We start from the raw sequence: 13,686 nt of genomic DNA, 5'->3' as shown, positions 1-13,686 counted from the left end.
AACCATCCCCCAAGCCCTTGAGCAAGCCTGCTTTTGGAAAGAAGGGGAAAGGCTGTTTCACAATGTTAATGAGTTCCTCAGCTCCTGTCAGGCTCTTGCTACCTGACACAAAGCCAGAGGAACCTAGGCAAATACCAAGGCAAACAATGCCTTTTCCTTCCCCACCCCACCTCACTTACTGGCCTGGCCCAGTCCAACTCTAGGGATATATATGGCCATTCATCATACTAGGGTCAGTTTTTTAGGACTACCCGGAGTGGGTGGACACTAGGAATCTACATGTTATTTCTTGAATACTTCTCAAGGAGTGGCATTTTATGACTTCTGGCCCACAGAGGCATAAGTGAAGTGAAGAGCATATCTGAAGATACCATAGCACTCCAATCCAACATTTCTAACTTGAGGCACTGGGTCCAAGTTACCATGGTTACCTGAGTAAATAACTCTTCTTCACCCAGTTGAAAAGGCCTAAGGTTGCAGCTATTGTGCTTTGTTTTTACTTGTATTCTGCATAATACTCAGCCCAGGGACTAGAACATTGTAGATATTCTGTGTCTGCCTGTGGTACAACTGAGCCACAGAAAAGGGCAGGCCTTCCCTGTGTTCTCAAGGAATTCATTCTCCCCTTTGAGCCTTACCTCCCACCTTGAACTCTGAGAAACACTCTAGCCTCAGGTTGTCATTTGTCATGAAATAGAAATGGACTTTGTGAAAGAAATCTACATCTGCCCCATATTATCCCTATTCAGATTAATTAGTGTATCTTACTGGAATTGTAGTCATGTGCTTCTTGAAATACCAGGTCTTGGCACTAAGACATCTTTTCCATACTTTCTGGTCTTCTGTGTGCAGATAACTTTTGCTGGAGTTGCCTCCTAGGTGAGAGGGCACTAGTCCTGGTGTGGTGCTATAGGGTAAGCAGTGGATTACTAACCGCAAGGTCGGCTTCAAACCTACCAGCTGCTCCTCAGAAACCCTATGTAGGGTCTCTATGAGTTGGAAGTGACTCCATGGAACTTAACAACAGCAACAACAATGTTTACTCTGTGTTTCAACTACCAGGATATGGCTCTACTTTTCCTGTCCAAGCTTCCTCTGTTCTGGCCTTAATTTCCATTCAAGACTTTGTTGCTAGTTAGAGTCAAGCTACTGGCAGGGCTTGGCAAAGACCTGGATTGGACCGGGGTGGTAAGGAGTAAAGGGGAGAAGTTAACAATTTTTCTTTGGATGACTTACACATACATATTCCCCTCCCTGCCTTCCATCTTGCCTCCTCTTGCTTCTTGGTAACCAAGGTTCAAGACTTCACTAGAAAAAATATGAGAAGAGTGGGATCTGTTCTGATCCTGTAAATTGTAACCACTTTCTTACTGACAGCCACAGTTGAATGGGAGAGTTAGAGAGTGACATTTGGGATCATTGGACATCTGGAAAGACATTGGGAAAGCCACAAGAGAAGAATTTGCTACATTGCTGTTGTTCATATGTTGGGACCTTCACACTCCCAGGGCTTTCCAAAGTGGTGTGGGGCTGACTTTGTATATTCTAATCATATTTACTCCTGTGGTAAAGATTGTTGGTACAACTGTGATTGACATAGCATCTCTGGAGTAATGACTTCAGTTAGGCCTCATTGACAAAACTAGTGAGCTGATGAGAGAGGGCTTCTAATTGTTTATTGAGGTAAAAATACCGGAAGGGACAGAGATCAGACTGGTGGCTAATTATCTTTTGAACACTTAAGAGATTCTGAGAGTCATCCTGTATTACAGAGGGAATTAACAAATTAATTGCTGCCAGAGTTAGTAATCCTGACCCTTGATTCCGTCGCCTATGGGTGTTCGGTGTCTCCTTCTGTGGAGATTGCCTTTTGTTTGTCACTGATGCCTCTGAAGACTGGAGAAAGTAGATGTCAGGGAGGACCACTGATAAGGAGTAGGTACAAGCAGGGGTTAGACTGTGTTTCATAGCTGTCATCAAAGAATAACTTTCATCAGTACCATAGTGGATCTTACACTTACCTGCAGCCAGAAAGAGGGGATCACAGGCTGAAAAAATGAAGAAAGGGTATTGGTAGGGAGCTAGATTTCTTTCTTGGCCCTGTTGTCATGTGCCATCAAGTTGGTTCTGACATATAGTGACCCTGTACTAGGGTTTCCAAAAGCAGTTGGTGGGTTTGAATGGCCAGTCTTGCAGTTACAGGATGGAATTTGTGAAAATAAAGCTAACAGTAATTCTGTGTGCCAAGCACTGTTCCAGCTGTTCACTTGTTTAATGGAAATACATTATTTGTAGGTGTCATGTGTTCTCTCAGGAGTAGGAACAGTCCTGGTGTGGCGCTGTGGGTTAATGTGCCAGACTGCAAAGCCGTTCCAACTGCAAGGTTGGTGGTTCAAGTTCACCAGCTACTCCTCGGAAACCCTATACAGGCTCGCTTTGGGTCGAAATTGACTCGGAGGCACTTAACAATAACAACAACAATGTATTAATTCATTTCAGGAGTAGGAACAGAGAGGACGTAAGGATGAAACCAAAGGTTGGTGATTCAAGATATTTTTGTTGTTGTTGAGAGTATGCACAACAAAACAGTTTCTACATGTACCATTGAGTGATTACATTCTTCAAGTTGTGCAACCATTCTCACCCTCCGTTTCTCAATTGTTTCTACCCCACTAACATAAACTCACTGCCCCCTGAGGTTCCTAGTTAGTCTTTGAAATTGCTGTTTTCAATTTGATGTCCTATAGATAATACTTTAAAGAACATAATGCTTAAGGCAGACCTTTTTTACTAGTTAAGATAAACTATTGCATGGTTTTAAGAAAACTCCAGGGGACATTTTTTATTTTAGGTGTAAAGATTATCTCAGAACAGTAGTTTTAGGGGTTCATACAGCCTTCATGGCTCCATAAAAAAAATTGAAATTCTGTTCTGCATTTACCCCCCTTTTGATCAGGATTCTTATGATGAATCTTTGATCAAAATGTTCAGAAGACCATCGAATTCTTCTGGTTTCATGGCAAAGGAGGCAGTTGTTCATGGAGAATTACCTCCATATCTTCCTCTTATTTCTGGCTCTCCTCCTTCTGTGCTCCAGGAGAATAGAAACCACTTATGCTTTGGATGGCCACTCGCAAGCTTTTAAGACCCCACTCACTCTGCAACAAACAAAATAGGATGTAGAACCAGAAATACTAAACGTTTTATTAGGCTAATTAGCTGGGATGTCCCATGAAACCATGACCCTAAACCTCTAAACCAAGGAAACAAATCCTATGAGGTTTTTGGCTATATATAAGCAGCCCCAGCAGCTACTCTTTTTTTTTTTTTTCCTTCTGAAATACTAGGGGACTTCAGACAAGATTATGGAAAATTCCATTATCTTTCCATTCCATTTCTCCACAAACTTTTCATCTATCACACACCTTTTGCCAATTCAACTTTTTACGGGTATACAACTTATTGACAGCAATTTTAGTAATCAGCTCTGCAACCTTACCTTTTAACCATGCACTGTTTCCATCACCATTAATGATCATTAAAAAATTGGTATTTCCTGAACTTAATTGGTTTTTTTGCTTTTGCTGTTGTGGTGTTCTGGTGGTGCTATAGGAAGCAGTTGAAAGAAGAAAGATAAGAATTTCTACTCCCGTAAAGATTTACAGCCTTGGAAACCCTATACAGTGTTGCTATGAATGAGGGTGTTTTTTTGGCATATTAGAGACTTGAGTGTATTAAGTATCAGTGCTGTTTACTATAGCTTCATATTACCAGTAGCCAACTAAAGGCAGAGAGACCCTGAAGCTCTAACTTAGACTGACCATCTTGGGGTAATTGGTCCTGGGGAAATGATGGGAAGTAGAATTTGCAGAAATGATCCTTATGATTATAATATCAATCGTTGTGGGTTAATGCACCAGACTGCAAAGCTGTTTGAACTGCAAGGTCAGCAGTTCAAGCTCACCAGCTGCTCCTTGGAAACCCTATACAGGGTTGCTATTGGTCGAAATCTGCTCGACGGCACTTAACAACAACAACAATCTTAAGGAGCTCTGGTAGCCTAGTGGTTACGAATTGAACTGTGAACCACAAGGTCAGTAGTTCGAAACTGCCAGCTGTTCCGCGGGAGAAAGATGAGGCTTTCTGCTCCCATAAAGATTTACAGCCTCAGAAACCCTGTACAGGGTCGCTATGAGTCAGAACTGACTCCATGGCACATAACAACAACAACAACTACTTGCTTACCCATATGCTAAGCACTATGATAAGTGTTCACTTGCATTATCTCATTTAACCTTACAGTTACTCTTTGAGAGAAGGAATATTGCACCTCTCAATCTTAGATGAAGAAGAGGAGAATGGGTAATTTGGCCACAACCAAGCAATGTCTATTACAAAGTCCATTAGGAAGCAATGTCTATTAACTGCTGTGTCATTTTACCTCTATAGTAGGAACTGGGACTGAGGAACATTGTGTTTTCAAAATAAAAGTCATGATGAAATAGTTCTAATCAAGACAGAGTCCTTTCCAGTTAAGTTTTGTTTTGTGTCACCAGTGGAAGACCCACTATATATGTGACACAAACGCCAAGACTTGTTCTGGAAGGCTGACCTGACCCTTGGATCTCAGGATACTGATGGAGTTCCATTTGTCTCTCCTCAGACTGCTTCTCTGAGGAAGGCCGGTCTGTGATCCAAGAGCAGGCCACAGGTCTGGGGTTGGCCATGTTTTCCCTACTGGTGCGACGCTGCACCTACTTACTTAAGGAGTCCGCCAAAGGTAAGTAGATGAAAGGCATACCTGAGTGTGGGTTGTTGTGCCCAGACAGTCCCTGAGTTCCAGACTACTTTCTCAGTGTCTTCTCCCGCTACTCTCTCTCTGGTCTCCCTTTTCCCAACATGCCCCTTCCTTTTGGCCCCCTACCTTGTCCCTTCTCTTTTTGTAGTCTGATCACCTCTAAGGCCCTTTTTTCTCCTTGTGGAACTGTTTCCTCCATCTTTTCTTCTTTAGTACTTAAAGTTTTCATTGCTACTATTAAAAATCAGGAAAATTATTTTCCCTTTTTGTTCATCTTTGACATTTTGGATTTTATTTGACCCCATCTGACTATGGTACCTGGTGAGTGATAACCACTGTAGATGAACCACCTTGGGAGACTCACTGGACCAGAGCAGGAGCTATTTTTAACCTTTGGGTTGAGGTAATATACCATATCCTTAGAATTCTAAGCCTGATTACTGTAGCTCTGTAAGGTAGGACTGAAGATCTCACCCTTCTTTCAGCTTCTAGATCGGTATTGGTGAGTAGTGAGGCCTATCCCGCCCCGCTGCCTACCCCTGCCACAGCAACTTTTCAGACACCTCTAGACTCACACCACCTTTTTTGGGGCAGGGTAAGGGGGTGTGATTTGTTATTTTAAAATAATTTCAAAGTTACAGAAAAATTGCAAGAGTAACACAAGGAATTCTCAAATACTCTTCACCTGGATTCCCTAATTGTTAACATTTGACCATATTTGCTGTAATCAATAGAAGAATAAACTTTTATTCTTGTTATTATAATTTTTCTTCAGAACCATATGGTTGTAAATTATAGTCATTGTAGCCCTTTGACCCCTAAATCTTGGACTGTTTTGCCTGATAACAAGAACAGTCTCTTACATAATGACAGTATAGTTATCAAAATCAGGAAACCTATACTGATACAGTAATAATATTGAAACTGTAGACTTTATTAAATTTTTACCAATTCTTTTAGGATTTCCTAGTCTAAGACAATTCAGGATTATACACTGTATTTAGATGTTGTGTCTCTCTAGTCTCCTTTACTTTGGAAGAGTTTTCTTCATCTTAGTTTTTCATGACTTTGACATATCTGAATTATGCAAACCATTTATTTTGTAGAATGTCTCACAATTTGGGTTTGTCCAGTGTTTCCTTATGATTAAATTCAGGTTATGCAGTTTTGCCAGTAACTCTGGGGCCATCTTGGTACTGTGCTGAAAGAACGCTAAAAGGGTGGGCAGGAGGCCAGAGTAGAGATGTCAGCCAGGCCACAGGTTAAGCAGACACAGTTGTCTACAGGGGCAAACCTAGTGCACTGGTTCTCTCTTTGTCCTGCCTTTCAGAATCCTTTTAGGTGCTGGCACTTGTCCTTCGCTTCTGGGCCCAGCTTTCCTGTGGACTTGGTCTCTCTTCCTTAAGTGCTTACTGCCGTCCCAGCGCCCCAGGCCTCACTCGGGGGCCACAGCAGACCAAGGCCCAGTTCTCACCCTTTGCCTCTGCAGCTCATCTGTCCTCTCCAGAGGACAAGGATGACCAAGATGACATCAAGGTGTCTTCCTTCGTCCCGGACCTGAAGGAACTGCTCCCCAGCGTGAAAGTCTGGTCAGATTGGATGCTTGGCTATCCAGACACTTGGAACCCTCCACCCACATCCCTGGATCTGCCGTCACAGTAAGTCAGCACTTCCTTTAGTACACTACTGGTCGTTGTCGTCACCCACCTGTGTACACACCCTTCTGAAGCTCCCATCCAGTCCTGTTCTTTGTTTCTCACATCAATAACCCACTTATTTTTCTGTTCCTCTTCATTTAAATTTTTTTTTACTCTTGGAGCACCTTCCTTGTCCCCTGTATATTAGGACATTTTTGCCTGTTTTTCTCATCTATTCCTCTTTCAGAATCCATCTTACTCTTTTTTACCCACCCCCCCACCCCCGCCCCCCAATAGCTTGTTCTCTGTTTGGTTCTGTGTCCTTGCTCTCACTCTCTTTTTCACTTTATCTTGTTCATATCTTCTCTGCAGCTGCATCTTGAGTCTGGGTGCTTGTTGATATGTATGTGGACTGTCTTTGCCGCTTTCTTTTCCTTTCAGTTTTTCTCCATGTATCTTTCAGGCTCCCTCACTGCTTCTTAAGGAGCTGTGGTAGCGTAGTGGTTACGAATCAGGCTGCGAACCTTAAGGTCAGCAGTTCAAAACTACCACCTGCTTCTCGGGAAAAAGATGAGGCTTTCTGCTCCCATAAAGATCTACAGCCTCGGAAATCCTGTACGGGGTCGCTATGAGTTGGAATGGACTCCACGGCACATAAGCACCATCACCACTGCTTCTTATGCTGTCTTACACCTCTGTCTCCTTGCCTTTCTCTCACGACATGGTAGTGTGTAGGGTGGGAGAACACCCATTCCCTGTCTCCTCACCATACTTACTACTCCCTTGTGTCTGTGTGTCAGTGTGGTATTTGTCAGTGTGGGGTGTGTTGTTCCAAGGCGTCTGCCTGGGTGTGTCTGTATGGCTATTTCTTGTGTCTATTTGTGTGTAATTCTATATGTGTTTGATTCTGTGTGTGTGTCTGTGAGTCTGTGTGAGTGTGTCTAAGGGTCTGGCTGTGTCTTTGCTGAGAGTCCATCCGTTTAGGGACCATTTGGTATGTCTGTCCGTATCTTGTCTTTGTGTCTGTTTCCATGTGTGCTGTATCCATGTGTGTCCATGTGATTGTTCATATCTGTATCTTTGTTCATGGCCATTTGTTTGTCTGTACCTCTGCGTTTCCTTGGTTGTTGAGGGTTTTATGTGTCTCAACTAGGGATTTGTTTTCCTGTTTGTATGTGTCTCCATGTCTCTGTGTGTCTTTACTCATATCTGTCTGTGTCTGCTTTTGGGTCTGTGTCAGATCTTGTCAGTGTTTGTCCACATCTGTGTCCATGTGTGTATCTGCGTCCAGTGAGAGTGTTTCTGAATGTCTGTGTCCAAGGTTGCCTGTGTCTCTGTCCATGTTTATCCATGACTACATCTGTGTATGTCAGGTTATGATTTTGTCTCTGTGTCTGGGTTTTGTCTGTGTGAGGGAGATTTCTGTGTATGTGGACCTTAGTCTGCCTGCCTGCCCGTGCCTGCCTGTGTCACTTATTGCCTTCCTACCTTGCCTGTCTCTGCCTGTCTCAGCTTGTCCCTGCCTGCCTGCCTCTGTTATTCTGCTTCTTCATTGTCTACTTCTGCTGTGCATTTGTCTATGTCAGGGTCCACCAACTGTGGCTTGCTGCCTGTTTTTGTGTAGTCACAAGCTAGAAGTTTTTGTATTTTGAAATGTTTGGAAAAAATCAAAAGAAGAAGTATATTTTATGAATTATGGAAATGAAATGAAATTCAGATTTCAGTGTCCATGAAGTTTTACTGAAACACAGCCATGCACATTTATTTGCATTTTGTCTATGGCTGCTTTCACACAATAACAGCAGACTTGAATAGTTGTCACAGAGACCATGTGGCCTACAAGGTCTAAACTGCTATCGAGCTTTAAGAATGGGAGCGAGGGAGGAAGAATCAAGGCTGATTCCTATGAGGCGGAGGACAGACATGCCTCTGCTGTGCAGCCTTTTTACCAAATATGACACCATCATCTTTCCCACAGCACTTTGCTTCTCTGCTGAATTCCACACACACAGACTAGACAATTGTGGGGTTTATTAGAGAATTAACAGGTTATGATTCAAGATCAGGAAAGACTAAACCTCCAGGGCCAATTGATCTCTACCCTACTTGGGCAAGTATTAACAAAGCTTTCTAGCTCCGTCATGTTCCTCCTCCCTGAAGATCCACTCAGGTCTCTCCATCAGTAATCCAGGAAGCCCTCTCCACTGCCTCCTGCCAATCTCCTGGTTCTGCTGCCACTGTTTCTCTACTATTGCTTCTCACTGTATCTGCTGTTACAACTCTCTTGTCTCCTGGGTATAGGACATTCCCAGTACAGTGGACCCTAGGTCCACTTCCATCTCATTTTGGTCGTAGTCTGGTCCCCTCTCTGTGCTTGCCTCTCTGTCCTTTCATCTCTAGTAAGATTGAAAAAAAAAGTGTGACACTTGAGTAGGGGTGATGACTTGAGTATATCCCACCCTAATCCTACCTTGAATCCTGGTGTGGCACTATGGGTTAATGTGCCAGACTGCAAAGCCATTTGAACTGCAAGGTTGGCGGTTCAAGCTCACCAGTCGCTCCTCGGAAACCCTACCGACTCAATGGCACATAACAACAACAGCAGTCCTACCTTGTTAACATAAACATAACCTATTTTTCATTAAGTGTGGCAGTGGTAGTGAGGTTGGCCCAGGATAGGACATTGTTTCGTTCTGCTGTGCATGGGGTTCTGACTCGATGGCACCTGACAACAATTTTTCATTAACATAACCTCCTTTTGTTGTTAAGTGCCAATCATTCTTTCTAATTAATAGCAACCTTATACAGGGTTTCTCTGGAGCAGCTGGTGGGTTTGAACTGCCAACCTTGTGGTTCACAGTGCAGTGCTGATCTTACAGCATCACACCAGGAGTCCAACATAACCTCATGCTGTTTATTAATACATTTTGTTGTTAAGTGCCAAGTAGGTTCAACTCATAGCAACCCTGTCTAGGGTTTCTGAGGAGCAGCTAGTTGATTTGAACTGCCAGCCTTGTGGTTCAAACTGACGTTGTATTCTAGTGCATTATCCTGCAGCGCTACACCAGGACTCCTTATAATGCATACAAGTCTGGATTTATAGTCCACAATGGAAAAGAATTACATCAGGTAACAAAATGTAGGCCAGCCATATAATACTTGCCCTAGCCAAGCTGAGAGTCCCAACCATCATAGGTTCCAAATACCTTTTTTGCATAGTCCTACCCCTGCAAGTCCTGTTGTGGTACTATAGGATAATCCCTGGACTGCTTACCACAGGTTGATGGTTCAGACTCACCAGCCCACTCCTTGGAAACCCTATAAGTCAGAACCAACTCTATGGCATTTAACAACAGCAACAACCCCACAAGGGTGCCATGCACCTTATTAACATTATTAGCAAGATATCCAGACCCCTTGGTGGGCTTCAAGTACCTAATTTGCATCGTTTTACCCAGTCATTTGGGGAGAGTTATAGTGACTAGCTATTGTTGGTGTTGCTGTTAAGTGCCTTTGTGTCATTTCCTACTCATTGTTACCCTGCATAGGGTTTCTGAGGAGCAGCTTGATAGGTTTAAACTGCCAACCTTGCAGTTTGCATTTCAGTACTTATCCTACGATGCCACACCAGGACTCCACTGTTACAAAGTGCTGTCAAGTTTGTTCCAACTCATAGTGACCCTGTATAGGGTTTCCAAGGAGTGGCTGGTGAGTTTGAACTGCCGACCTCGTGGTTCAAGCCGACTTTGTGGTCGAGTGCTTAACCTATAGTGACACACCACGAGAACTCTGTCAGGACTCCACTCCAACGGTCGTACTAGCTCAATACACAAAAAGTTCATTGGCTCCTGATCTCTCTTTGATTTCCCATGTGTCCCATTCCTATCTGTGTTAGTTTTATTGTGTATGTTTGCACAGTAGTATTTTAATGTACGTAGACATCTGTTTATTTCTGTTGACTGTGTTGCACTACCCCTCCTTCTCTTTCTAGTTTTTGTCTCTCTCTGTCTCTGTCCTCTGCATGTGTTCTCTTGCAAATGTATACTCAAAGCTCCTTTAGCCTCTGTGATAGATGTGTGTGTGTGTGTGTGTGTGTGTGTGTGTGTGTGTTTCAGAGTAAGCATACCTACCCAGATCTACTTATTCTTCTCCAGTACTTTTCTCTGGGAGGAGGGAATACTGAAGGATGGAGTATGGAGACCTAGTCTACTGCCAACAGCACTTCTGGGAGGGGTTTTTTCTGGGCTGGGAGCCAGCCACGTGAGTCTCCTGAACTCATGGGTGAGCCACAGAGGGAAAGCTGCAGCCGAGATTTCTTGCCAGCAATTATTGATCTTTCTGTGTGGATTGTATAGTTTGATTCTTTCCTTACATTTCTTCCTTACTGCTCACCCCAAGGAGCAATGCATAACTTTCTCCCCCAACCCTGGACAGTTAAGCTCACCCTTCCCATACCCGACTCAGCTCTAACTCAACAGCATTGAACATTTCTCTCTGTTATTCCTAGGCTTCAGAATGTACTCCAGGCTAAGGCACTGTGAGCCAGAATGGAGCCTTGAGCTGGGCACTTGGGGCACCACTAAAGGAACTGTGACAGCTCTGCTGGCGCAGAAGCAGCTGTTTGCCAACAGTGTTGGAAACCAAAGGGTTAACATAGACAGTCTCAAACTTTTTCAGGCAATTAATCTATAATGTGAACTAGACAATTTGCAATTTTGGAAAGAAAATGACAAGGGCTTAGTTCTCCAAGGATCTGATATCACTGCCTCTGAGCCTGAACAGGACTTACTGAGTGCTTCTCCCTTCCTCTCAGAGTTTAGAGGTAGGCCATCTGTCCCTGGGGGTTCTGGTATGGTGCTGTGGGGTAATGCACTTTGAACCTCGTGGTCAGCAGTTCAAATTCATCAGCCATTCGTTGGAAGCACCTAACAACAACATCAGTCCCTGAAGCTTGGGCTTTCCCTAAGTCACCACACCTCACAACCACGGATCCTTTAGATATGGTCCACAGCCTCTGTGATGCAGCCTGCCTCCTTCCCTTCAGCCCTCCTCCCTCTCTTGCTCCCTTTGGCTATTATTTGGCTATGGAAATGGAAAGCTCACAGAGGAAGTCCTGGGCCTCATTTTCGTCAGGTGCTGTATCTATTTTCTCTCAGATGCTGTAGCCAGTGACCCATTGCTGGCTTATGTGAACTGCTGTCCATCTTTGGTCAAGGGTTCAATCCGTAGCTGGGCATATGGTCCTAGCATAGCCATCTATACACCTGGGCTTTGCCTCAGGGGTGAAAGAAAAGGAGATTGGAACACTCGAACCAAATTTGCTTATTTAGTCTTTGCAGACTTTTCTTCACTGGAAGAGTAATTCTGACCAAAAAATATACTGAATTTGATTGCCCAGTTAACAAGTTCTTGTAGTCATGGACACTACTGCTCTCTTGAATCTAGTCTGGGAGAGGGAAGTTGATGAGTGGTAGAGAGTAGAGTCCCCTTCTGACTGTCTGTCTCTACCTCTCCCCTTCAAGACCAGCAGCTGGTTGTCTCTGGAATGCAAGTTTAAGCATAGAGTGACTTGGCTGCCCTGGGGCCTGACCACAAGGCATGGTTGTTTGAGGGCTGGTACCACTTCATAGCCTTACGGTTCAAGCACTGTAAAAAAGAAATAAGAATTTTCCCTCCTTTCCAATTTCTCATATAGCTTGGTAGTGGTCACTGTGTAAATACTGTGCTGGAGAAGCTGGTATGGTGGTTCTGTGGGTTCAGAGTTGCATCTCACATCCACTGATCTTTCATACTATGACGTCACGTCGTCTTCTTTTTTTTTTTTAAGACTATAGGGAATGTTGTTGTTGTGAAGTGCCATCGAGTCAATTCCTACCCATAGTGACCCTGTATAGGGTTTCCGAGGAGCAGCTGGTGAGCTTGAACTGCCAACTTTGCAGTTCAAACGGCTTTGCAGTCTGGCACATTAACCCACAGTGCCACACCAGGAATAATATTCCCAAATATTCATCATTCTGTAAAAGTCAAAACTGTAGGCTGTGGGCTTCCTCACTCCTGCACTAATCCCTCTCTGTCTCTCTCTCTCTCTCTCTTGCTCTTTCTCTCTCTCTTTCTCACACACATACTCACACCTTAAGGTCCTTGTTGCTGATCTTCATTTTGAAAAGTTTTAAGAAGGCTCTCAAGGGAGCAGGAAGGAAATGATTTCCACTTAGCCTACTTGGTGTCATGCCTTTTCATGCTTTCATTGGTCTTTACCTGCATTGGTTCTCTGCAGACAGGTTTCTCATTGGTCCTAAGAGAAGGTGACCAGTTATCTTACATTTTAGTTTGTTTTCCTCCTGAAAACCTCTTTCCTAAATTTTCTTTTAGACACATTTGGATCCTTACTAATCTGGGTCCCTTAATTCTCTGTCTTTCCTTATTTAGTTAGAGAATCATAGCAGAGCATCCTCCACTTTGTAGAGAAATTTCAAAGTTCATCATTATTTCCTTGGATCTCTTTGCCCATGCTTATGTTCTTTCTGGTCAAGCTTGCTTTTCTTAGGAAATAACAACTACTTGTTAAAGTGCTATTAGTCGGTTCCATCTCATAGTGACCCTGTATAGGGTTTTTGAGTAGTGGTTGGTGGGTTTAAACTGCCACACTTGTGGTTTAAACTGACTTTGTGATCCATTGCGTTATCCCACAGTGCCACACCAGGACTCCTAGCTACTTAATATCTATAAAATATGGCCCCTATCCTAGAAACGGCTAAGATGATGATAACCATAGAACACTTCCAGTGCTGCAGAATGATAAGGGCAGGATTACATTGTCATTTATGTTTTCCCACACAGTGCCCTTTAATAGGTATGATTGCTGGAGTCTGATGTGAGTGAATTGACCTATCATTTATGCCTATTAAGAGCTAGAATAGGATGGCTTTATATCCCAAGAGACTTTGGTACAGAGGATCATAGCAGGGTATGGAAAACTGTCTGGGCTACTGAAAAAGACACTGTAGAGTGCTTTGGTCCATTTAGAGCATACCATAATGTCTGGAGGGGCCATCTCCTTGAAGGAAGAAGGGCATAGGCTTCTGCTCTCTTCTGCACCAGGCCTCTTGTTAGGAAAGAGAGGCAGCTGTTCCTCGCTTTACCAAATGAACACGTGTAAAACTTAAACTGTCAGGCGCTGGAGAGGAGCAGAGCAATAGGCTCCTGTGAGCCTAAGCATAGTGACCCCTTGCATCTCAGGACCTTTGGCGA

The 13,686-nt window shown here is 43.6% G+C and overlaps 1 protein-coding gene across 1 annotated transcript in view; it reads left to right on the top strand.

Moving 5' to 3' along the window:
- SMG6 (SMG6 nonsense mediated mRNA decay factor) overlaps positions 1–13,686 on the top strand; it is a 286,565-nt gene that overhangs the window by 137,724 nt on the left and 135,155 nt on the right. Inside the window, exons 11-12 of the mRNA XM_006863239.1 lie at positions 4,664–4,780; positions 6,288–6,456. Coding sequence (XP_006863301.1) covers positions 4,664–4,780; positions 6,288–6,456 — 286 coding nt within the window. The remainder of the gene's footprint in view (positions 1–4,663; positions 4,781–6,287; positions 6,457–13,686) is intronic.

The sequence above is a fragment of the Chrysochloris asiatica genome, unplaced genomic scaffold, assembly GCF_000296735.1.
Source record: "Chrysochloris asiatica unplaced genomic scaffold, ChrAsi1.0 scaffold00054, whole genome shotgun sequence".
In the NCBI taxonomy this organism is placed as follows: domain Eukaryota; kingdom Metazoa; phylum Chordata; class Mammalia; order Afrosoricida; family Chrysochloridae; genus Chrysochloris; species Chrysochloris asiatica.
Note: the sequence above shows the minus strand (reverse complement) of the source record. Positions and strands in the feature narration are given on the sequence as shown.